At 36.5% G+C, this 27,768-nt stretch overlaps 1 protein-coding gene across 1 annotated transcript; it reads right to left on the bottom strand.

Annotated features, from left to right (window-relative positions):
• Positions 1-1,857: 1,857 nt before the first annotated feature.
• Positions 1,858-24,710, bottom strand: LOC129257813 (uncharacterized). Its single transcript, XM_064096398.1, has 8 exons — positions 23,923-24,710; positions 15,884-15,994; positions 10,329-10,505; positions 8,481-8,657; positions 7,530-7,736; positions 4,277-6,393; positions 3,322-3,716; positions 1,858-3,076 (listed from the first exon to the last, which is right to left on the bottom strand). The coding sequence occupies exons 1-6, from the start codon at positions 24,152-24,154 to the stop codon at positions 6,170-6,172; spliced, it is 1,128 nt and encodes a 375-aa protein (XP_063952468.1). The 5' UTR covers positions 24,155-24,710; the 3' UTR covers positions 1,858-3,076; positions 3,322-3,716; positions 4,277-6,169.
• Between the last annotated feature and the right edge of the window lie 3,058 nt (positions 24,711-27,768).

The raw sequence follows: 27,768 nt of genomic DNA, 5'->3' as shown, positions 1-27,768 counted from the left end.
AATTGTTACTCCTACCCTAAAATCTCGAAAGTGTTTTGCAACAGAAAATAAATCGCATTTGTCCTTTTTCTCTTCCCTTTTACGTTTTTCTCGATCATTTTACTGTTTTTTTATCACACTGTAAAAATAAAAAGGTGAGTATTCACTGCAAGCTTTCCCGGAATTCCGGGTCATATCATGGTATGAACAGGCATTGAGGTAATGAGGCAACATTTTTGAGGGGGCCAGATATGACTTATCGTACAGAATTTATCTTTTGAAAAAAGGCTTCGAGCGAGCACATTTTTTTGACAATTTTATTACAAAAATGCAATTTTGTGACGGATTTTGACAAAATATTAAAAAAACAATATATTTCACCCTTCTCTTATTCCTTTTCTTAATTTTTTGGTCTGTGCGCCACTGTGCACAGGATTGTGCGCGAAAAAGAGGGGCGCCGTATGGCGCATGTGCCAAAAAGCTGCTTAACATATATCCCCGGCGAGCGAAGCAAGCGAGAAAAAATTACCTTTTCTTGAGAATCTAACTTTAAGATATTTTCTTAATTTTTTAAATCAAATCGCGGGTCAATATAGCTTTTACACAACACATTAATTCAACGCAGTTGCGTAATGAACCAAACATTTTGAGGGGACACAACATAGCAATGTGGGAAAATTTGTAAAAAGTCGCTAGCGAGCTAAGCGAGCCCGAAAAAAATGACCTTTTGTAATGAAATTCAAATCATGTAACAGATTTTCCATTATAATTAGCAAATAACATTTCATTGTTTTCCATTCATTTCATTACGTTGCCTCCTATATTTTCTTTTGTTTCCCCTTGGGTGTGGAATCAAGCCCCCTCCCTGTACGCCAGTGATTGAACGTAAAGCTTAATGAAGGAAGGGTCCATACGGGGGGGGGGGCATAATAGAGCCCTTTGAAGGTCACAGATGAAGCCCCTACTGAGTGAGGTCTGGGGGGGGGGGGGGTCTGGGGCAAAGGCTCCGGTAGCTTTGGAAATTTTGCCAAAGAAACGATTGCGACCGAAATTATTGCATAAAATTTACCAAGCTTATGCTGTCCATCTTTCTTCCGTTCTTTATTTTCAATCCTCGGCAGCCCGGCCGTGTTATTAAGTTTTTCTTTTTTGTCCCTTTTCTTTGTTTTCCAATTTAGCTTTTGGCTCACTCCATTCTACCCGCTTTTGTTTTCCAATTTGTCATCTTTTAATTCGTTTCCCTTTCTTAATCATGCTAATGTATTAGTAGGGCTATTTCGGAATGGTTTGTTCTTTCTCACATGTTCTTCTTTCGTTCCTTTTGCCGCTTTCCTTCCGTTTTCCATTTTTTATGTTTTTTATTAGTTTTCCTTTTCACTTTTTATATTTGTATGTTTCACTTTTCCCTTTCTTTCTACCGCCTTTTCTCTTTTTCCCGCTTTTTTAATTTTCCCGGTGAATTCCGCCAGGGGGGCAGCCTGCCCCCTGCCTGTTACGCCAATGCTATTATTTCGTCATTTCCATTGACTTATTCATGAAAAAAAGTTGCCGCTACCAGACACCAGACGGTATACTGCCCTCTCGCGTCGGGTGCACAAGTACTGAAGGAAAAATCGCTTTCTTCCCGCGCCCCTTCTCTCCACGGCCCCTCTCTTTCCCAAACGAACCCCATCTATTTCCCAATCAAACTCTCTTCGTTTTCTCCAACTCTTATCTAATGCAACGATATGAATTTGAATGTCGTGTTCTTGAAAACAGCGGTATGAAAAATAGATAGCAATTGAAAATATGAGAAATTTCATCAGCTATTTAAAGTTTGGTTCAGCACGAAAGTAAACACAGGAGACAATGACAGATTGAAACAAAAAGTCATATGAATAGAATTGTATACTAGTTTAAATACGGTTAAAGCGGCCTTTATTATAGGGCGTTGTCAAAAGAAAGTGTGGCTATAATCAGATAATCTACATCATTTAAAAGACACTATACACAACGACACGAAATTCATCTATAAATCAAACACAACAGGCAATGTTATCAACAAGAATATTAAAAAAGCCAAATTCTTGGTAAATCATCACAGCGGTTACAGCCAAAACGGAGAACGGATGCTCAGTAATAGCATTATCAGATTTTGGCAATAATGATGGATGAGGTCATAGAAATAATGTACCATTGATAAAAATACTAATTAAAAAATAAAAAACCCGGCATCATAGCGTGAGAAGGAGGTTTGAGTATGGATACAATTTGCCAAATTTCGAACAATTTCAATCCGAGGTTTGAGACACTTTTAATACCACCCCAATTTCCCAATGAAACAGACTCAGATAAACTTAAGGCGATTCATTGTGCTTTTTCAGTATCGGTCAATGTGCGTACGCAGTTCTCTGCTGGGTACGATTGCGTCATAATAATTATGGACAAATCGGTATACCACAACCATTGATGAATTTTGATGATGATGTCATACTAAGATGTTATATCACTGAAACCCCAGTATGCATGGAGAAGGCAATATTAGGAATGTAAATCATTCGGGTTTTCAAGTGCTCATACTGCATCCTGGGAGCTTTTGAAATCCATCTCGAATGTCTCGCGATTTTTTTAATCTTCATTCCGATTCTGGTTGATCCCATATATGTTTCTGAAGAGGTGTGACAGGGCCGCATCTACATCTCGTTCCGGGTCATGATGCTATTAGGGCAATTCAGTAAATGCCGTTTTATACGGTCAAAACACGTTACAAAACGTTCACATTTCCGGAGGATGTTTGTAATGTCACACTTAACCATTCTGTACAATTTCTTGGTAAATTTTACCTATTTTGTATCCCGCAACGTGCTTAATTTGTAATAAACACAAACAACTTGCTGGTATTTCGATAGAAAGACAATCGAACGAAGGTGACGTCTTTGGGTCACTGTATTTTAAATAGAAATGATGGTATAGTTGCACGGCCCAAAACGGATTCCTCACATTTTCCATCTATTCCAATCACGGGGAGGTCGCCCCCACTCCTTCCCATTCTGTGACGCTGTTGTACTTGGGCGAACCAATTTGAACGGAATAGGAAATTGTAGAGCAAAGTCATAACCTACACTGTAAAAACTGTGGTGTTAAAACGGACACCAGTTGGTGTTAATAGAGGACCACACCCTGAGGTGTTAAAATTACACCCTCGAGATTTACCATAACACCAAATAGTGTAAATGTAACAACCGATGGTGTTGCAATAACACCTATAGGTGTTAAAATAACACTGTCAATTTAACACCGGTGTAAAATAACTGGTGTGGTCCTCTATGTACACCGGTTAACACCACAGTTTTTGCTGTGTACTAGAATTATCATAGTCATGATGATAGCTACAGGATAGGCCTACATGAACAAATATGTCAGTCATGCAAAATTCGTACAAATTTTTCTTGCAAAAATACATCATTTCTTTCTAATTCCTTCCTTCGAAATCTGCATCATCATGGAAACAATAAAGTAAATATTATCCAGCGGGCGGCGTACCATTTTCCTTACTACATCGTTAAGAACTTCAGTCACTCCCATTTACGTGCCCACCATAGCAATTGAACAATCAACAAATATTATCACGTGTTACTCGTTTGGTTATTGTTTTAATTCAGGAATCTCACATGCATTACGATTCTAATTATGTAGGAATGCTCCTGATGAAATACTCTGATTCTAACCCAAACTGACAGTAAGCAGACTTTTACTAACTATTATTATTATTATTATTATTATTATTATTATTATTTATATACTGCGCTTTTCCCAGAATGGCCCAAAGCGCTTACAACAAGAAAAATAAATTAGTACAACTATAAAAATGAAACCATGCAATCCTAAAAATCTGGATTGGAAAAAAGAAATGTTTTAAGTCCTTTCTTAAATGAAGCAACAGATGGTGATTGTCTAAGAGTAAAGGGTAAGCGATTCCAATATTTTGAAGCGGTTATGGTAAAAGTCCTATCTCCAGCCAGTTTCTTAGTGATTTTATATGTGAGACGGAATGGGTCACTGGAGGATCGTACATTCCTGCGAGGGGTGTATAGGGTCAAACAATCACGCAAGTATAAAGGTGCCTGCTTATTAAGAGACTTAAAAACTAACAAAAGTAACTTAAAAACTATACGATGTCGTATGGGAAGCCAGTGTAACGATTCAAGGAGTGGTTTAGAGAAATGATATCTTGTTACTTGATAAATTATTCGAGCTGCCCAATTTTGAAGCCTTTGAATGCGATCGACTTGAGTAATGGGGATGTTAGAGAGAAGACCTATGGAAAATATACTGTAAATTCATGTTGCTAAATTTCAATACCCATCAGAACATTTTTATTGTGTCAGAAATATCAATATCAAAAGAGGCCGTTCGGCACACTGATCAAGAAGTGATGAAACAGTATTAGTTGAATGGTTTGCCTGTGCAATATCAAAATATATTGCACGATGCGCCGAAATCTAATTACCATATTATAGACTATAGGATAAAACTTGATGTGCATTATCGTCATGATCGTGTTGTATTGCACAGTCTAATGAATAATGAACATATTAACGGTAATGGTAGTCACATCGGATGCCTTTTCCCCATGGGATACCACATTCTAAGTATTATTTCTGGTATCCCATTCCGAGCAATCAGATTCAGTGCGTCCTAGGAAAAAGGAAACCGTGATTCAGTGTACTTTTTATCTATCACGATCATAAATGTGCTTCGTGAAATATAAATGAATGAAAGATGTGTTTCTCCTCTTTCAATTTTGAGCCCAATCTCAACGTTCAAAATGCACGCATGACTGAGTTAGAGCAATGGAAAATGGTGCTACCAACTTTCATTTGCACGAGCAAATTACGATTTTGAGTGAGGTTTTCTGCATTGACATCGATTCATATTTGATTACACATTTACATTGGTTAAAATAGACACTTTTGGCAATAGGACCCGTCACCATGGACACATTGCTGCATAGTTCGTAATAGCCCAATTTTATCTCATAACATAATCAATGAATACATTGTGTTTGTTGAATCGAATAGAAACAGACTCATAATTCAAGGCTGAAGGAAAATTCCCTTAATGATGTAGGCAATCGCTGCTTGCTCTAATATACCGACGGAGTTAGACCCGAAGGCCTATTCTAATTCTAAACACTCAAATTTTACATGTCAACCCCGGATGTCAACATTTTTTCATCCAGCACCCAAAGAAACAGCTTAGTAGATATTCTGTTAAACAGGAATTTTGCAATTCAAACTAGTATTAAAAGTATGTGGAAATGATAAGTATACAATAGTTAATTGACTAATTAAATATGATCAGACTTACTACATACCGCAGGCACATTAAAATGTTTCATTGCCTTTAATGCATAGAGAAAATGGAGATCTAAATAATTTGACACTTTGGCCCGTATTCTAAAAGTTCAGTATAACCTCGGGCATGGTCTTCCTCGAACTAAACTTATGGGCAGCCGAAAATGTCAAAACTTTGTTCACTTTGTCTGCTTTTCATGTTTATTCTGTTTCTTCACCCGTGCTTTAATGGTGAATTTACTTTAGTATTTATTCCGAGAAAGTATAGTGGATGAATAAATTGAGCACCAGATGTGCTGAAAACTTAACCTCTCCTGTTGGTAAGACGGGTCGAGGAACCGTATAACTTTGAAATTTAGACTTGAACACTATCGACACAATAGTGCATGCCGCACTTAATGCTCACGAGTAAGGCCTATATAGGCCAATATAATACCTCTTAGACCCTCTGATACGACTCATTGTTGCATCTCTCGGATGGCATGTCGGGCAAACCAAAAACATACTTATTTCACCGCCTCTTTTCAGGTTACTATCATGATGAGCAAGCGTTACTTATAACTGTCTTAATGGCCAACGTCTTCTCAAGAGTTGGTCAAAGCGTCATACAGACTATTAAAATAGAATGTCCTGCCATCAAGCCAGGCACTCGGCCTCAGAACTGAGAAGGCCTTCATCATCATGATCAAGTAGGGTCTACTTGAAGAGTAGCGAGTCAGTAAGCTCTTCCTTGTCTACCTGCACAGGTAAATACATACCCTCTATCAATATTGATATCACAATCGGTTTTATCATGGACCTACCATCAAAGGTGGGGGTATATAGGTCCACAATGATTTATTGAAGAGTTTGAGTTAGGATAGCCAAGACGGTTCCATTGCTGCTGGGTATTCTGGCATTGTCGGTGCACTGTAGAGAGCTCCAGGATCACACCTGCAGTACCGTTTACTTGCTGCTGCTGCTGCCGCCGCCGCAGGCATGTGGTAACAGGGTCTACCGACATCCACCATTGGGAAGCTATGTCGGATGTACCTTGCGCAATCTTGCCTCGGAGGGTAATTCGTGACGTTGTATTTATCTGGAGAAATGAAGATGATAATTAAGAATAGATTAGCGATTACATTATCAAATTCTTTCTATAACAAGCATGCATGAATCCGAAATATATTGCGATAATACCCTTTAACCCTAAAAGGACTGGGCTATTTGAGATCAGGGGGGGGGGGGTAATTATGATGCCCCCTTCTGATCTCGGCCGCCCTTCCCGCGGTCGCGCCAAAATTTGGCACGCACATTCTTTACCACATAAACTAAATGCCAGTATAAAACACATCTGAAAATTAAGATTTTTTAATAATTTTATGTATTATGAATAAAATATGCAAATTTATTCGTGAAAAACATTATTTGCATATTAAACACCCAATTTCACTTCAAATTTCCTTTTTTTTTCAAATGTCATCTTTGTAATTTTAATTTAAAGAAAAATTGCGAAAGCCAATTTTTTCCATATGTATTTCTTTGTTTTTGGAATTTTTTGTTTTCTTTGTTTTTTTATCTTTTGTTTTTCAATGGAAATTTTTACAGACCAATTTAACAACCAAATTAATTAAGCAGACCATTTGAACAAAAAATAATCACCCTTTTATGAATTTCATCTCCCATAGTCTTAGTACACAAACTATAAAAATGAGCCATTTTCGGCATGACATTGTCTTGTATAAGTCATGTAGCGTCGCGATGAAATACCCGTATGTCGCGAGATTTAAACAAAAGGCATAACATTTTGCAGCGTTATCCTTTTTGCGTTTCGGAAATTTCGCGCGAAGCGTTGGGGGGATAATGGCCCCTCCCCCAGCCCTTTGAGGGTTAAGCAGTCCTTTGAAGACCAACGCCACGTTTCTTAAAATACATGTAGCACAACTAGCTCAATATTTGCACAGTCGTATGATGGGAGTACTGTTAGTATGTTAACATTGTCATGATTATTATTATCCGTTTTGTGTTGTTACTGTTGTTATTATTATTATTATCATTAGTATTATTATCATTATCATTAATGATATCATTATTATTATCAATTATAATATCAATTAATATTATCATAGTCATTATGATGATCTTGATAATCAATGTCAGTATTATCGTTATCATTGATATTGTTGTTGTCCATTCCATTATCATAATTAACATTGGTGTAATTGAAATCATTACCGACGTGAGATTTACAGTGGCCTTCGATCGAATAGCACGTGTCGTCCATCTTCTTGCATCGCTTGTGTAACGCTCTGCAAATATTCCGAAAGGTTTTTGCCACGACCTCTGTCGTGGTGTTTGTGATGTCACAAACCTGTTTCCCGACGGTTCCTCTTGGGCACTTGCCCCGGAGAATATCGTGACAGGTCAGTTGGCTTTCATTTACTGAAAGAAAGAAAGAAAAGCAAAAATCCCTTGTGTGAACGTTAAATATTTCATTACGAAATTCACTTGACTTTTTAAGTTTATGCGACCGAAATAATTATACAATTTCGTACTCAGGGGTGAGCAAGGATGCATCCAACGTTCTAATTATGTTTAAAAAGCGGGGGGCAAAGCGTCCAAGCTGGCGACCAGAGTGATTTTCCTCAGATCTATTGGACATTTTGGGAGTTTTTTTTGGAAATTTGGCAGTGTAAAAAGTAAGTTTTGAAAGTATTACCATGCCCACGTTTTTTCACGACTGTTTCAGAAACGGACTTTTAATTCTCTTTTTTTTGTCATATGCGCAGTGACGAAGAGCGTTATTTTACCTTTCATTTTTGAGAGCTATGGTCCTTCTCAAAATCTACGATTTTATGTGATTATATACATGTATATGTATATATTTCAAAACAAGCCAAATCCAGTTAATGCTTTTGCCAATTAACTTGGGCAAAGCCATGTTTATACATAATTATTTTTGAATATGTATAATTATACATAAACATGGCTTTACCTAAGTTTGGTTAATTCTAATAGCTTACACATTGTAATTGCAAATGGACATCTTTCCTTGGAAATAAGGGGATCTATTAAAAAGGAAAAGTATAATGTGGACCCCGAAAGACGACAGAAAAATGGTCACCGTTGTCTACAAATGTTTACAGGTAACACACAAAAAACACGGCAACAGAAAAATACATTTACCTTCTATTTGACAACGGCCAATTTTTTCACTAATTATTGGTCTGAGATCGTTTCCCTTTCGGTTACATCTTGTTTGGTCGACATGGCACATATCATCATAGATCGTGTAGTTTTCTCCATGCCCCGCGCACACAGGTACCTTAGTAGGACATGGGCTGGGTGTGGGCTGTCCACAACCTGGGTCAAGAACAACAATAAAGATCATATTTCATGAAAAAAAATAATGTAAGACAACTTTTTTTTCTTTATAAACTTGTATACCTGCATTTGCGAATTTTGTCTATAAATGTCTTTGTTATCTGTTATCTGACATGGTGGCTCAGTGGTAGAGCGCCCGTTCATGGACGGGAGGTCGTGGGTTCGATCCCCGGCCGAGTCATACCAATGGGACCTTCTGCCTTCTTGCCGGGCGCTCGACGTATGAGAATGGAGAAGGGTAATAATAACATGAATTATGTTATGCAGGGCTGGCTGGAAGAACAGCTTACAGCTGAGAGTGACTACCCTGGGTAAATAAGAGTTATTATTATTATTTGTTCATAATTTTGAACTGTATTTTAATGTTCATGCTCTTTTTATCACCATGCAGCTAAGGAGGAGAGTCTTTTAACAGAAATTTGATTTCTTTTGATAATCCTCAGCCATTAGCTGGTGTTATTTTCTTTCTTTGGTCTGTATTTTTCTCTTTCATTCTGATATTGTATTTTGAATATTGTATGATGAATAATTACTATTGTAATGTGTGTAATTGTGTTCCTAGAAATGAAATAAAATTGAATAAAAAAAGCGTGTTGCGCCTTTTAGCAGGAATTCCGCTTTTGCAGCTTTCCTGCAGACCCCATTGTTTTGCCTTTGGTGACTGTGATTATTATTTTGTAATGGAAGGCGGTTTGCAGGATGCCCGCGGGATATATGTGGCTCTTAATTTTGCCAAGGTGCCTACAATTTGTATCAATGAGAGAGAGAAAAAAATATATGCTTTGTTGTGGCGATGCTGTGAACTAGCTATAGCCATCAGAATAAGATAGACCTAATTAAGTTTTAGAGGGCTAGGACTATTGATTATTACATATTTAATTAACGGGATATGACGGAAAAATAATAATGTCTTAATCGTATTCTTACTCATTTCATTGTCACCACACTGTTGATTGAAATAAAGTGAAATTATTCCAAATCTTCAATTTCCCCCAAGACTTAGCCTCAACTAATCAGGTAGACCGAAAATAAGGTAGGCCCGCCAACAGAACACATAGTACACCGTGGCATACTGTTTGATTAGGAATCTTTGATATGAACAATTATTATGTGGGAGTTGCGACTGAAACGAATCACTTCACTGACCCCAACAAAATAGAGCAAAATGGTTGATGGTATACCAAAATACTATTTTTATCCTCATAATATAATAATCACAACAATTCTCGGCCTAATGAGGACAGAATATTATCAATGATGATTATGATGGTGATAACAACAATAATGATAATAACTAATACTACGACCAATGCTACTAATACTAATGATAAATGATTGTAGAAGTAGTAGTAGTAGTAGAAGTAGTAGTAGTAGTAGTAGTAGTAGTAGTAGTAGTAGTAGTAGTAGTAGTAGTAGTAGTAATAGTAGTAGTAGCAGTGATTATGTAAAAATCAAAATAAAAGATGCAATTCACTTTATAGCAGACAATCTCTACAAGCCATCTTTAGAAATTATGAAATCATATATCTTGCGATTTCAAATTTACAATTGTCTGCTTCTTGCTCAAAAATATAAATCAAATTGACATACAGTATATCAAACGCAGCATTGGAATTGAATGCATTTTTTTGCGACACTATTCAGACTTACTTTCTAGTTCACAGAATGTTGGAACAACTTGTTCTATTAGCGGGAGACCGTCTTCAAGTCTTTCACAGTTAATCCTTCGGAGCTCGCACTCGTTCTCGTAGACTCTGCGGTTTTCAGGAAGACCCGTGCAAACTGGTACCGAGCTCGAGCATGGATTTTCTTGAGCTAATAGACAACCTGATGAAAAGGAGATGAGAAAATTGAATTTGAGAAAGATATACATATTTATCAGTTCGGAGTTTTAAGAGTACAGGAGATAGAAAACGGTGAGATAGAGGAGAAAAAAACGAAGAAGAAGAAGCAGCAGAGGAAGACGAAAGTGAAGGAGGAGGAGAAGGGGAAGAAGGAGAAAGAGGAGAAATGGAAGAAGGAGAAAAAGAAGGAGGGGAAGAGGAGAAGATGAAGAAGGGGGAAAATAACAAACATTATTTTCTGCCAATAATTACTGCATTGAACAAAATGAATTCGCAAATTTCTAAGTAGTTGCCATCGACAATAAACTCTAATAATAACAAATCACATTAGAAGATTTAAACTAACATTGGTGTTGACAAGAGTTAGCTAGGACTGTTCTACAAAACATTCTTTAAACTTAAACTTTCAAGGTAATTCATTATTTATGTTCAAACTAAAAATGCAATTTAACCTTAAATTTTAATGACAGTTTTCATATAAGAATAGGTTTCCTCTCTTATACTACAAGGAGAAAAACGACTACTTCCACAACCCTAGATTAAAAAACTGATTTCTATAAAAAGAAAAATTGACAACAATTAGATACCAAGTACCTAAAACACGGAAAACCCAGATCAACGACCTTCAGGAACAAGCTGAAGAGAATAAGTGCTTATGTTTTCATTGTCAAAGTTTGAACCTGTAGTATATAAATATTATATATATTGTAAAGAAATGGATGAAGAGAACAATGATAGGCGTAGCTTAAATCAAGGTTCCCCAGAGCTATCTACCCTTTTGGAAAAATTGGTGATGCCGAAAAAATGTAACTGCCGGGAATACATATACGTAGCTCTGGGGAACCTTGATTTTAGCTACGCCTATCATTGTTCTCTTCATCCATTTCTTTACAATATTTATATAAAAGAGTTGCCAAAGCTGTTGTACATGTATAACTTCACACATTTATATATATATATATCCTAATTTAGTCTGAAGGGTCTCTTATCAAGATGGATTCTTATCAGTGTCCTTTAACTCTTATTAACTCCACAAAAAAGAGTGAAAATTAAATGGGTGTCACAAATTACACATAGGTAATGGAAGATTTATGATATTATTCATTGCCACTGAAATGATTTCTTAAAATGAAAAATGTGTTGATTTTTTTTTCTTTTTTTAATATACTTATTAAGATATTATGTTGCATTTCATTGCACTAGGGGTAGTTTCCAACATATTTTAGTTTGCCTGTATGTTTTATGTATGGGGATTTCATATAGACCCAGGCATTTATTTCTTAGAATTATCATATTTCAATTTTTATTTCATACCCAATGAATGTGATTTGGATTGGATCGCATTGAAATTTTCTTACATTTTTATGCATGCACTATACAGTGCGTATCAAAAAAAAGTTTACACTTAGAAAATATCCTGTAAAATTATACATTTGTAATATCCTGAATATTTTTCCACTTTTCAACATTGGTACAAGTCCATTTAAGCAAATGACAATATAACTGTCGAAAAATATTTCCGCTTGAGTGAGCACCACTTACTTTTGAAAAGTTAGTGAAAAATGATTTGCGCAGAACTTTGAAATAGAAATGCGAATAAAAATATACCTTAATCATGAAGAACACGTCGAGTTTAGCTAGTAAAACTGATTTGAAGATATCTTTTACCTTTTTAAGTTGTTTCCTTGCCCAAAACACTTCGAAGAGTGCATTGCGCCCCCACCCCACTCCCCCACACACCGAGACCATCGTGACGATATTTGCTTTACGCTGAGCTGTGATTGACATGAAATGGCTTAGGCTTGATTTTCATTTTGTTAATCATTGTCAAGCTTGGAAAAAGTGCGGAGAAACAAGTATTAAATGAAAAATGAAATGTAAACCCACTTTAAATAATAAAAACTTGCTGGAGATGTCTGATATAAACTTTTGTTAAAATTCAGTAATGTCCTCAGATCCAGCTGGCACAAAAAGGGTAAAGGTTGTGCTTACTAATTATTGAAATTTCATTTTGGGTGGCAAAATTGTTACAAAATGCTTGAATGTATCCGTTTTATTTCAATGGACTAAAAGTGCAAGGGAAATGTATGAGAAACGGTTCGCAGGGTAAGTTTGATTTCCCCCTTTCCCCTTGACACAGCGTGAAAACGAGCATTTCTGCGCAAACAGATTTCTGCGAGCTTTACAAAAATGGACAGTGCTCACTCAAGTGTAACATTCTGTCAAAACTTTTACTTTCATTGGTTAGATGAGACCCAAACCTAAGATTATATGTGAAAAAATTACCCACATGTTGTGTATTTTTTAATTCCCAGGGCTTTTTCAAAGTGTAAACTTTTGTTTGATACGCACTGTATATATATATATATAATTGACTTTAAACGCACACAGTCATGAACTGCAAACTATACGCAAATGAAATTAACCGATACAAGTATCGGATAGCTCTCAATATTCCACTTTTATGTTGTTTTTGCCTTATTGTTATTATTAGTCGCAATTACTCTTTACTTTCTTGACGACACGTATATATAAATAAACGGAGGGGAAAACTGAAATTCACATTTTTTGAATTTTCAACAGAAATTAAAATATCCTCTCCGCACTCAAACTCTGCTGGAAACTATATACGAAACGAAAATAATAATTTCCGACCCCTTTTTGCAAGTGATCACTTCTCTCTTAAAAACGTATTTGATTTTTTTAATTATCATTATTTATTCGGCATTTCAAAATACTTAAATTATAGTACAATACAAATTACATAAACAATAGGACATACGTGACATAGTACAAAGGACCTGGAATAGAGATGAAGGGGCTGTCTGGGTTTGGAAAAGATAACTAAATTACCATGACCCACAGGTCTTCCTTCCCACACCCCTTTACCTCCATTCAGGTCAGTATAAGAATATAAAAAGAAACATATGAATTATTTACCTATCTATAAACTCCATGTAGACAAGGATAACTTACTTTCAACAATATTATGTGTCTTATTTCGCTAGCTCCATTCGCATGAGCATCGTGCTAAGAATGATAATTGGAAAGCAAGGTTGCCCAATTGTATTGAATGAACGATATGCCAGAGAGTGCGAACAATCATGCTTATGGCAAAGATACGAAATTATGGCTTGCTCGCTTCGATCACTCGATAAACAAAGACTTACGTAACTATGCCTTTTTCAAATTACAAATACATGCATCAACTTTGAGGCCCTTCGATATATTCTTTTTGAATGGGAGGAAGTGAAGAATTTGTTTTCTCAGAAACTGTTTAGAAAATATTGGTTATACATTTCACGATGTGGCGATGCCTTCATCTCTGCCCGTTTTTTCCTCAGTCAACTCATTGACTTTCTGACTATAGGTACAGGTACTTGTTAAATTATCCACCCGACACCCCTTTCCAATCGGTCGCCTTTTCATCCTGATATTCGATGCCAAATTCGTGAGAATTGCTACCTTTGCTCACAGCCCTTCATCAAATCAAGGTTTTTATCCAATGCAGGAAAGACAAGATTTCTGCAATCGAACCAGAAATAAGGACAAGTCCACCCCAACAGAAAGTTAATTTAAATAAAAGGAGAAAAATCCAACAAGCATAACACAGAAAATTTCATCATAATTGGATGTAAAATAAGAAAGTTATGGCATTTTGAAGTTTTGCTTGATTTCACAAAACAGTTATATGCACATACTGGTTAGTATGCAAATGAGGGAAGTGATGATGTCATCCACTCACTATTTCTTTTGTATTTCTTTATATGAAATATTGTAAATTTCTCCTTATTGTCCAGTCATACAAAGTTTTATATCTTCCTTAAATGTGGAATTACCTTTGTTTTAACATTTTATGGTTAAGTCAAGTTGGTTGTTATTGTCAAATTTTGTATTGTATGTATATTGTAACTTGAGATGTGTCACCTTCTTTTACTTATAGCCCTCCTCACTTTGGTGGATTTTAGCCGAAACCCCCTCCCTCTCTGTGCCCCCTCATGAAATTCTGTATTGAGATTGGAGAAGGGTAATAATAACATTAATTATTATGTTATGCAGGGCCCGCTGGCAGAGCAGTTTCCTAACTTAAGTGACTACTCTGGGTAAATAAAACGTTATTATTATTATTTTTATCCGCCCACGCTTGTGAATGTAATGTCGTATAAGTTAGCTGTGATGAACCTGGACTATCCTGGGGGCCGTTTCATAAAGCTGTTCGTATGTTAAGAGCGACTTTAAGAACGACTGGTGATCCTTTCTTACGCGCTAAACCATCTCTAATGAATATACCATTTACCACAAGAAAGGATCACCAGTCGTTCTTAAAGTCGCTCTTAACTTACGAACAGCTTTATGAAACATAACCTAAACAAGTCATCAATCGAAGCATGTTTAATGAAAAGAGATGAAAATAGTGTACGAGATAATAGCAGTAATTTCCGCGATATGTTTAACATTTATTTGGGGTGGCAAACTAAGTGTAGGTCGGTCAGGTTGGTGTACCCAAATAATGAGCCTGCACAAAGATGTTCCTGGGGTCCGTTGCAGAAAGAGTTGCGTTTAAACGCAAGTCAAAAAATCAATCGCAAGTCCCAAATGCGCGCTGTTGATTGGTTGAAAATCAAGTTGCGCATGATTTTTAGAGTTGCGATTGATTGCAACTCTTTCTTCAACGGACCCCTGGCCCTAGAATAGGATGAACAGATGAATATGAACGGACCGAAGACATGAAAAGGGCGTATTGATAAAATTCTGTCTTTGATATGAAGTGACCTGTGGATATGATATATGGGTATGATGTGGGTATGATATAGGGTTACAACTGGAATGGACGTATCGGAGACCGTTTATGAAACAAACACTAATTCGTTCATATGATGTTCTCCAATCCGATCTTAATAGCGACTTTTCGCAACCACTATACGCAGACGCTTTCTGGAACGTTGAGAATCTATTGAAAATGTCCGTCAAATCACAACGAACAGATTAGAGGTCATTGCCGAAAACTGGCAAACCGGGACAACATATCTTCCAAGGATTCGGAGCTGACGCAGAACTGCAAATATGTCGTTTGTCCGTAGTGCAGGAGGACACTGCCGTTTTGATCCACCAATTTTCGACAAAGACTGCTTCGTGGTGAATGGCGTTTGACAATAGATTCTCAACGTTCCGGAAAGCGGTCTGCGTAGTGGTTGCGGAAACTCCCTATTACAGGCATGTTAGACGGCAAACACATGTTACAGATTCTAACCCAAGTGCACTCCCAAACCAGTATTTACAGTTTTGCATAAATAATATTACAGGACCACATAAAGATCTAATTTGTAGTAAACGCCCCACGATCACCAAGACATGACTTACCAGATTCACAAAATATTTCCAACAGAAGCTTAGCGCCAGCTTTGTTCAATTCTGTTATATTGTCATAGAAAACCCCGTCATCTCCACAAACCCTTTCGCTTATATAGACGTCTGAAATAAAGGAAATGAAAGAAAATAATAATATAATTTCCCTCTAATCTATGCCATATGCCAGTTAACCCTTCCCATTAATTGTGTGATAACTTATTAATCAACCCTTCTAGTAATCTACATCATTAAAATAGAATACGTTCCTATAAACAAGAGTATTGGACATATTAATGAAAAATCATGTTGGGTTTTTTATTCTGTATTAAGTTTTCATAAGAAAAGTGGTCCTGTTACCTCTTTTCTTTTCTTTTCGAAATGACTAACAATTATATGCAAATTTTGTGACTTGGTTTAATTGATTTGCAACAATAAAACAAATAATTTAAAAAAAGAACAGAGAGAAAAATGTAAGTGTTATTATGCTCGCTCGCTCGCTTCGTCCCCTCATCTGTACGCATAATACATTGGGGATTGGTTAGAACTGCTATTTTTTTCACTTTCTTAAAAAAAAATTACCCGTTGCCTGTTGGGGATGGAGGAGAACAAGGTATTTTAGCAATAACTTCGCAGACAATTTCTATAACGCAGGAAATCTCTTGCCAAAAGCCCTTCATAACAGAGCAGTCTTTGTCGAAAACCGGTCATTCAAAACGCCAGTGTCGTCCTGGACTCTTGGACATTATTTGCAAAATTTTATCCGGTTCGAAGCTTAAGACGATGTGCTGTCCAGGTCCACCAATCTTCGACAATGACCTCTACGCTGTCCATTGTGATTTGACGGGCATTTTCAATAGATTCTCAACGTTGCAGAAAGCGTCTGCGAAGTGGATACTAAAATACGCTGTTATCGGCTTGACAAAATAATTATTATCTGGTTTGATTAACGAATATTTTTTTCATTTAAATAACAACTTAATGCAGTCCTTAAAAAGTGCATGCTCTGTGTGCCATAAATTGATAAAACCTCATTCAAAGGCATTATATACTCATCAACGAATAACAAATTTACATGAACTATTCTCAGTAAGTTGCGGAAAGTGTCTTCACATTGCCTTCTAATCTTCGAGTAATAATTTTTCTAATATGCTCTAGATGATAATTTAAAGATGACTGTTTAGTGAATTTCAAGATAACAAATCCTTTTCGATTTCCATACCACAGGAAGTAAAATTATGATTTACAAAATGTAATGAAAATGAAATAAACTTTGTAATATTTCGTTATTATTCTTCCCCATACCTTTATCAATACATGACTCCGCCCCTAGCTGTATCACTATTTCACTAAACATAGCAAAAGCTCTACATGCGGTTGTAACCAGATTACATTTCATTCAATTTCGATCATTTTTTACGGTTTTGCCACTTTGATGTTACTCCTTTATATCAAATCAAATTAGATTCTGGGTGGAAATGGCATTTAAGGTCTCGGGTTATACAAAGAATGTGAACTTTAAAGGAGAATGAAATCCTTGGGAAATAAGATTGATAAAAGCTTAAAAAATAAGATAAATGAAAGCTTGACGACAATTTTACAAACGATAAGAAAGTTATGACCATTTTAGTAATTGACATCACTGATGATAATTATGGAGATCCTCCCATTGGCAATGCGACTATGATGTGTGATGTCACATATATATAATCCACCCTTTATCAATGTTTGTACACTGAAGGCATACACCAAGATATCAATTTTTGCTCATTCTAATGAAAATGGAAAAACAAATCTTCGTCCATTCATTCATGTCCTCATATGAAACTTTATATCCATGGATAGACTTGATAAAAGTATCAATTTAAGTTAAATATGGAGGCCTACAAAAGTAATTGAAGAAATGTACCTGTACGACATCACCGTGATCACACGTCGTGTTATTGGTCGCATTGCCAATGGGGGAATCTCCATATCATTAATGATTTCGCCATTCAAACGATCATAACTTTCTAATTGTTTTGTTGGTGCAATTGTGCACAAACTTTAATCAATCCTCTTGTTTGATTTTTTTTTATGTTGTCAAAACTAACAGTAAAAACGTTATTTACAATACAACGATGTTTACTATATGAACTTTGCAGTATTATTTTGTTTATCAGATGTGTTTAAAAAGTTTAATTTCTAATATTTTACTTCAATAAATCAGAAATTGTTGTGTAAGCCGCAAAGCAATATTTTAAAGTTCCCATAGTAACAGCGTTGTTTTCTGTGTACAAGGTAACTTTAAGTTACCTTAAAGTAAGAACCAAAAGGTCCAAGGGTTTTACCCTCCTTTAAACATAACCTTGGCAAAGAGAGACTTGGTATGATTGAGATATTCCTGTCAACACATGACAGATGCCGGTTGAGGGAAAAATATTTTGCTTCTAATTTTGGTAGAGTGCTGAATCAACCCATAGCTTCGAGGCTACCATATGGAGCCCCTAAACATGAATAATGACTCATTCACAACATAAGAGATCAGATGACCGGTTTTGTTCCATGAAATAACAAGATAATTCCTATCAGAGGCCAACGTATTTCTAAAAAAAATCTTAACAGATTTAATAATCTTATAATCGTGAGTGATTTTAGGTAGCTCTTTATACACTGCAGTTATGCAATGGGCCAAGCACTTCGTGAAGAATGCTTATTCATACTAAAATAAAAATCCATGATTATCCATTTTTACCCTTTTTTTACCTTTGTTGGTATAAGTTCTCCGACCCCCACCCCCTCCTCTATCGCACATCTACCACTGATATGTGAATATTCTTTGTAATTAAGTTATGGGGCTCTCATAAAAGAAATATGAAAATGACACTTATCAAAAAGAAAAGAGGCAGACACCCGTATAAGCACGCAATAAGACTCTGTGGAAAAAAAAGAAGGACCTACAAATTTTATGGGAAAAGGGCGATAAAAATGGAGATCAACAGAAGGGATGGAACACAGTCATCTTATAATCATACCTTATTCGATTCTCAGAGTTTTCATAATACAGAAATTCAGAAAATAACATAGGAAATTTTCAGTTCAAATAATGTGGACAAGGTAATTACAAAATGAAAATTTTCTTACACATATTGGTCATGAACAGAAGGTAAGGGTAACTAATGAAAGGTTGAATTGCAGAGGCCAGCTATCACAACTCGAACAGGCGGGAGGTTTAGTTATTAGCAACTAATAAGGGCATTTGCGAGAATGGAAAGGGGAAATTAAAGGGCGCGACTATTACAATTAAAGAGGTAAAAAAAAGTGGGCTTTATCAGGGATAGATGGGATGTGATAATTATAACTTGGATGTAGGATCAGGATTGTCCCGTAGAGGGGGGGGGGCACTTTAAATATGACAAACAAGAAAAAAAAACAAATACCACGCGCGATGAGCACGAGGAACATGTTTATTTTATATGTTTGACAAGCACCAAAAGTGGGGGGGGGGGGGTGAGAATGGGGCTGGGGCCGCTCGCACACAATCCCCACCCACAGACCTGCGCCAGGTTGAATGTGCCCTTTGCTAAACAAAAAGAGGCCCCCAAAATTCAGACTTCATATGGAAAACTTGGCGGGAAGGAGGGGGGTGGCCGTGGAACTATTTTGATGGGGGGGGGTGGCTACAGCCAAGCCGTCATATGTACGCCATATAGCAGTTTACCGACACCCCTCCCCCCATATTCTCCACCAGCCATTTCCTAAATATATTCCCATTCATCATCAAGTTACAGACAAGATCTTTAAACATCAAGTACCATATCATCACCAATTTGAACTTCTGTAAGACTTCAAGTTCAGACAACGGCCCAAGGCTACTTGAGCTTAAAATAAATAAAAATCTGAAACACAATCCGCGTCGATAACAAGAGGTATGCTGGTATCTTTTCTTTTCGCATTTCTGTTATCAACGTTCATTTTGCTAAAGGATATCTGGTTCAATGAGGGGAAATTTGTTTATCATTCTGTCAAAAAGAGAGATGCGTAATTATGATTTTTTGAATTAATGCTTTATTAACGCATGAATCGAAAGTCAGTGATATGTGAATAAACATAATATGCAACGTTACATAGTGAACATATAGATGAACAAGCAAATGAATGAAATAAATACATGAACAGATTAGTATTAGATGAGTGTTTATCTTATTATGCAAATTGATATAATGATTATAACGGAATGAAATGATACGTGAACCAAGTAAATGAATGAATGAATTAATTGATTAATACATAAATAAATAAACGAAATTATTAATGAATGTAAATTAATGTGAAACAAATACACTGATAAGAAGATAAATCGAAAGAGAAAGTAAGTTTATAAATCAAAAATGAAAAAAGAGGTGAATACCCAACTAGCACTAATAATAACAAAATCGAAAAAGTATAAATGATTTTACATAACATTGCTAGAATGATGAAAGATATAAGAGAAATATCATTATGATTCACCCTCAAGAGTTCAGATCAACTATATACATGATACCAGTTTATTTCAATAAGAGAGAGAGAGGGGGATACAAATTTCTTCAAATCTTAGATGTGAAATGGAAAATGATTATTTTTTCTTTGTTTCAAAATTTAGTGATATGCGCAAAAATAATGGGTAGTATAATTGATGGGGATGCTGTTGATGTGAAATCCTCATTATTCATCTTGTATTCCATTTACATGTATACGATAGTTTTGGTATATTATCCATAATAGCATTCTAGATTGTTTTGAGGTAGGTTGAGCAATTTGTCTTATAATAATGCGAGATTTGTCCGATTTTTTTTATTTATTTGTGTATATCCAAAGTAGATGCCTTGGTGTAATCTATTTGCTAACTGACCTGTGGCTCTGTACTATTGCTGGCAAAATAATTACATTTGGCTCGGGGTAATAGTCGAACAGCCCAATTGTTTTGATTACTTCCTGTCATGAATTTTCCTGCAAGCTCCTGTTTTTCATCATCTTCTGTCAATGCATATATTTAGTAACAACAGCCTTTTCTTTATACGCAAGAGGAAAATAAGTATCTATGTAAGTTTAATTAACATACATGCATTTGCTAATTTTTGTAGATTTACTTTCCGCAAAATTATCGTGAAATTGCGAAATGCAACCATCAGTCCGTGTCACCGGGAACTGCGCAATTCTCACGATCAATCGCAGTATTTAAGTCACAACTGAAGTTCATATTTAGAACCATTGAAAATTAAAATTTTGTCTTTGTAATTGTTTAAGATACCAAATAATTCGATCATCGCATACCACATAACCTTATCATGACCTGCGGAATGATTTTTATCATGTTTTGTAGGCCTAATCCTTCATTAGGTATCCTATCACGGCTGATGAAGTTCAGGCGCAAAGTAACCCATTCCGACCATGATGAAATCAAAACAATATGTTCGATTGACCCATTTGACAACCTCTACTAATTGGACGTTCTAACGTTTTCATGTAAACCAACCCGAGGTTGAACTTCGGCCAAGTGTCTGCGGTTTCCTTTTTTGTTGAATTAGCGGTTTCGGCTGTAGTTAAGCTTGTGAAAGGGGGCTTGTTTTTCCAGCACAATTTTCATCTGGAAATTAGGAAAATGAGGAAAACAGCCCCCACCCCCGCCCTCCTTCTGTAGAGGAGGTCTACGTCAAATCTCATAAAGAGGAAGGGATAAAAAGAAGGCATTATTGCTATGACAATATTGTTTGTTCATATTGTTCCATTATAGACTATTGTTTGAATCGTTGAAGGAAATTACTGAAAAAAACTATGACGTCATCACATCACTCATAATCAAAATAAAGATGTAGGAGAATAGTTCCATAAAAATAATGTATTCTGCAAATAACCTTAAAACAACAACTATGAAAATGGAACACATAAGCAGAAATTTCAAACCAGTTCCGGAAAACTAGATGATAGTAGCCGACTGTGCTATAGTTCCTTTACCTAATTACTTCCGTCATAACCAGTTGGTCTAATATCCATTTTATTTTCATTAATTTCGCCCAATTAACACCAATTCCAATTAGACTAAATGGCTATTACCAACTGGTTATTAGACGAAATGGCAATTAGACCATGTGGATAGTAAACGAACTGATGGTAGACCAAAATAATAGTAGACGGGTTGGGAATTGGACGAATTGGCATGAGACCAATCTGAAATATCACTCCCATCACTATCTTCTCTTCGAACTGGTAGCCTAGGATTTCTCGAGACCTACACTTTTCGCCAAGCATTCGATTGCTTACTTTTTTAAATTTCAAATGATGTCAATATGTTACATATTCATATTCGTTTTTTGCTTCATAATTGTCACCTTTATTATATTCACATGTTGAAAACTAATCATCCGCAGATGATATTGTAGTTCCAAGAAACAGATCACGGTTAAACCATGGACCTATTACAATAGGTCCATGGTTAAATCAACAAGAACCTCGATCGCTCAGGAATGGCAAACAAAACTGTTTTGAATTCCTAAGCCATTGGCTTTCAGATTATAATTCATTCATTAGCTATCCCTGTGTGTACTCCGCTGTAGATGATAATTAACCTCGACGACTAATGAGTAATGAATAGCAATTACCTGATTACGCAACAGATTAATTAAACAGGTCCATAATAATGACTTGTAATATACACGATGTATACCCGTATCTTTTTACACTCCTCCTCTATCCGACTGTATATAAATTACTTTAGAGGGGACCCTTAATACCTTGGAGCGGAAATTAGAATGCTGTATTTAAGTTTAGTACACTTATTTTTTCTGCAGATTATCAAAGTTCGAGGGAGGGGGGAGGGGGTGCCTAGCTTTCTTATTTATTAATTGGAACTCTCGGAAGAACAGAGCCATTATATTAATGGCTCTGAATCAATACACTTCAGCGTTCAATCCTTATCTCTTTAAGTATTATTTCATTTGCAGTCATTCCTCATTAAACTGAACGTAAATAAAACTCAACCAGACCAAACCAAAATATTCCCAATAACTTCACAAATTTATCCAAAACATTGGGCTACAACTAATTTGTATACCATTTTTATTCCCTTCTTTGTTTTATTTGATATGACTCTAGTCACCATGACCATGATTCTTTCTAAAAGTCTACTAAGAGTCTGGCCATGGATGAATCCTAAACTTACTTAATTCGAATCAAATCTAGATGTATTAGGTATAACGTGTTGCGATAATACTTTAATCGTATCATTCTATTTGTCAGAAATTCCCCCAAACTTTTAAACTATCTACTTCTGTTATACATTTTTAGACAACTTAGGCAGGTTTTGAATTCCTTTTATTTTTGTTCATGCCACAATACTAGGTCTATATGTATAGAGTTTTATAATCACGTGATATATACCAAAAAGATTAAATATTAGTTGTCCCGCACTAAGTCAACACTCGTATATCAAAGCTATGCATTATTACACTGGAATGGTTCAAGGCAATCGTATGTTTGGACAATTACTCAGTTGTATCATGTGTCTCTTCTAGCCTTGTTATTATTCTCATTATTTGAGTCACTCACACGATTGGAATATTTTTCTATAAATATCTATTATTCAACTTCACTACCCATTCAATCTTGAACTAACATTTTCTTTCGGACATTAATCTCACCATGATAATATAACCACCGATGTATTTTCTGAAATCCATCACCCGCCACAACTACTATGAAAATTACAGTAGGCCTATAGATGTTGTTTTTGAAATAATATTTTCTACATAATTCAACCATAACAAACTCAATACAGCTGAGAGATATTAAGTATGATTACATTTATGTTGTATAAAATAAGCAGATGTGCAGTGCCATATGGGTTCTTCTCTTTTCGAGAACTGATGGTATTAAAGGGGGAATGAAATCAAGATGAATGGGTTACTTTGGGATTGTTACTAATAAAGCCACTTCTTTTGGCCCCATGCTAAGACTAAATGGCCACTATATCATGACTATACTTCTATCAATAATGAATTATACCAAAACGAGTTAAATCATGACAAATTCATTACCATTTCTGTTGCTGTTTAGCCCTCTCGGTGCTCTGCGCAAGGGCGGCTTCATGGTAGCTACCGTACTAAACAGGGCTCTTGATGCCGACGAAGATCTGGTTAAGGGTTCGCTGTACTCTTTAGATGAATTACCGTCGTCATCGTCGCCAGCTCTCGTCGACGAGGTCTGGCATTTGATCACGATGGCGAAGAGAATCACGGATACAGTCCTCACAGCTTTTCGTAGAGCCATGTTTTATAAAAAGTCAGGTTAATGATGTCAAATATTTGTTACCCTCTACGATGTTGGAGAAACTCCACGTACAGCAGCGGTCAATGAGTTCAGGTTCGCGGGTATAGGCTAGCTCAGACCATCCACCTCCCTGAATAGACGTACACTCCCACACGTACAACAATGGATATATGTATTCCGAATTTAATAGTCCAGATAGTTTCCAGAACGTATTTATTAATTCGTCATTCATGAGTAGTTTATGTTACCATCCGGTGCGGGTAGCTAGAAAATGGTGAATGTTCCCTCAAATTAGTTTGGTATGCATGACCTGTGACGATGGTGAGCGCAGGATACCGCTGGTAAGTGGAGACCTAGGCGATGTGGGAATGGCTCCGGGTACGAAACCCACAGGGATACCCTTCTGTTTGCTCACAGGTGCCGTGTCGTGTTCCCGTCAAGCGGGAACGACTGCTAAAAAAACCCCGGATTTACTTGACAGCAGGCCGCCCTCGACCACCTGTCCTGGCTTTTCCACCCTCAGGTTCCCGTGTACGTGATAGAAAACCATGATATTGTTTGGGGTCTATAGGGTTGCGCAGAGGGGGCTAAGGGGTCCTGATGTCATTTTGTCGGTCACTCAAATATATGTTGTGACGTAAGCATATAGCAAATTATGAATATTAGTCTTTAATTTTGGCTACAATCCCGCCTGTAATTTCACAGCACGAGACAGTTACATAGAAATGTCGCTTCGGGGAGAATTAATTTTTATGACGTTTCTACCAGCAGTACATCGACAAAAGAGGGTGGAGCTATGCGAGAAGGCTAATGGGGACTTCAAGTCACATGCACAGAGTGAGTTTTAAAAAAGTTTCAGCCTTTTCGTCACTCACACATGTGACGACGTGACACAATTAAAGAAAAGCAACGTACGAAAACTAGAGAGGGCCGGGGTGGCAATTGCCCCCCTCCCCGAAATTTTGAAAACTTATGTTATTTTATTGAAGATAATTCACAGAATTCACCAAAAATGTGTACGAAATCTTTTGATTTCACTTAAGAAAATGCAAAAACGTCCTTATGTCAACCTCGGTCACCTTTTTTTTTCACGTCTTGCCCCCCCCCCCCCCCACCAAGAAAACATTCTATATACGGCTATGAACTCGTCTTAAACTTTTGCTACATCTCCTCCTGTAATTTCTCAGAACGAGAATATTGCTTTGTGAGCATAAAATTCCTTAGACGGTTACTAACCTACCAGTATATCTAGGACAAGACAATGTATTCGGGGGAAATACGTTATATAACTATAGTAAAGCTACAAAGACCACTCTTAGGATCGGTAAAGAAAAAAAAAGATAATCGAGACGATGACTAGCAGACGGTGACGTTGCAATATGGCGGATTTCCTGTTCTCGTTGTTCACTGAGGGTTAATATGATTATTGAATGAAACTACCACAACAAAATAATATCGATGACATTGAAACTCAGGCGTCCTTCTACCCTTTGTCAACTTTCTGATGTTCTCATTGCTAACATAGTAACCTACACAGGCCCGGTTGTTTATCATTTTCTTTGCTGCTTCTGTCATGGCAGTGTGCTCTTTAACTTAAACTTTTTTTGTAATCGAGCGTTCAAAAAGTTTATTTAGTATCCTTTAATGAATATGTAGGCCTACATATCAATTTTCAAATAATTTCAAACATACATAATTGTAAACCATACATATCATATAAAAAAATCATGTCACCCTTCTTGCTTTCCTTTTCTCTTTATTTTTCTTGGTCATGTTTTTGGGGGAGGGTGGGGGGGGGGGGGGCAAGTGCACACAAGCCCCCCATCTTTACGCGACTGATATTCATTCTAAGATCATAATTGCAGCGATAAAATTATTACTCTCACCAGTGACAGACCAAATTCATACAGTAGTCGTTTTGTGCTCAGATTTTTTTGTGTCTAATTATTATTTTGTTTACCACTCGCTTTTGTGTAGTATTTATTTTTTGTTTTTAATTAATAGTAATTCAAATACGTGTAATCATTAATGTATCATTATATTTATATGTCATATTATTTCTCATGTTACTTTGACTAGACCTCTAAGAAGAATAGAGTCATTATATCAATGTTTTTTTTTAATAAAGTGATCCATCCGTATATTTCTATATATTTATATTTAATCTCATATCTTGTGCAATGTATTTTGTTGTGATTTTTATAAACCAAAGAAAAACCAAAGATTTACCAATTATTAGGCCCTATATATCTAACATGTCGAAGTGGCGGTAAAAGAAGTATTCGAAATGCACCAGGAGCGGCATGGGGGGGGGGGCGCAAAACAACTCTGAGTTGGAACCATTTTTTTTCTCAATTGAATTACAGGGGTATTGGGTTACATGGCTCAGTCCTCTCATACTTTTATACTTTTTTTCTTCCCTTTTCCTCTCTTTTTGACCTTTTCTCCGTCTTCACCCCCTCTAACCTAAAAAATATGCAGGGTGGTCGCCCCTACCTTCCTCCGTTTCGCCGCCCCTGGCATTCAATAACTTTAGCATGACTTACAACCTCTATAGGCCTACATATATTTTGCCATTCATAAAGTTTGGCACCTTTTTCGTTTGTAACGTGCTGAAATCGCCCCATTTACATAAAAACCAGGTAAACAGGAAATTATCAATCTACCTTTAAAGTCCACAATGAGGCAATGAGATTGAAGAAAAAAAAATACAGGATTTGTGATCATCGTTTTTGAAAGATTTGACTGTACAACATGAACATGATGAACGGATGGAAGTTCTAATATTTTATAACTTGTGAATTATATAACGATAAAATGAAATGTTAACTTCACACTAACACAAATACCCCAGCAAATGAAACATCCCTGTGGTATTAATGCGAGAATATAGCATAATTAGTCAAAGTATAATGAACTGGGAGTGTCAGTTAATGGATAGAAGTTCTAATACTTTGTAACTTGTGAATTATATTAGGATAAAATGAAATGTTTCCTCCACACTAACACAATAATCTAAGTAAATAAAATTTTCCTTTCGTGGTATTACTACGAGAATATAGCATAATTAGTCAAAGTATAATGGGCTGAAAGTGTCAGTTAATGATTTATGATCAGACCAAGGCTGAACATGACAAACACCATCTGTTGTCAATTGGTCCCCATAAATCCCCGCCCATTCACTCCAGCCACCGCTCCCAGCATTTTGTTAAAGGGGTGCTTTTCGTCCCTAAAAAAATGAGATGCCAAAAAGAAAGAGCATCAAGTAAAAATAAACACTTTTTTTTTTTTTTTTTTTTTTTTTTTTTCTTGGGGGGGGGGGGGGGGTACTTAATTTACGGGTGGGCCAGCAAAGTCCGCCTGATCCGCCCTCAACTGTATCCGCGCCATTCAGTCGCATCCAGCCCAGCCATCACTCCCAGATTTTCTTTCTATCCTTTACCGATGAAGTTGTGTACTGGATGGAACTTGTAAGGTTTATACCTCAACCGCCCTCTCTTGTTTTTAAACCCCAAGTCAATACGCTAGCCACACTGGTCGCGCAGGCTGAATGCGATCAGAAGTGACTGTTATTCGGCTCTCCTGCATTCTGGGAGCATTACAAAATAGTGTTC

The sequence above is a fragment of the Lytechinus pictus genome, chromosome 3, assembly GCF_037042905.1.
Source record: "Lytechinus pictus isolate F3 Inbred chromosome 3, Lp3.0, whole genome shotgun sequence".
Lineage (NCBI taxonomy): Eukaryota > Metazoa > Echinodermata > Echinoidea > Temnopleuroida > Toxopneustidae > Lytechinus > Lytechinus pictus.
Note: the sequence above shows the minus strand (reverse complement) of the source record. Positions and strands in the feature narration are given on the sequence as shown.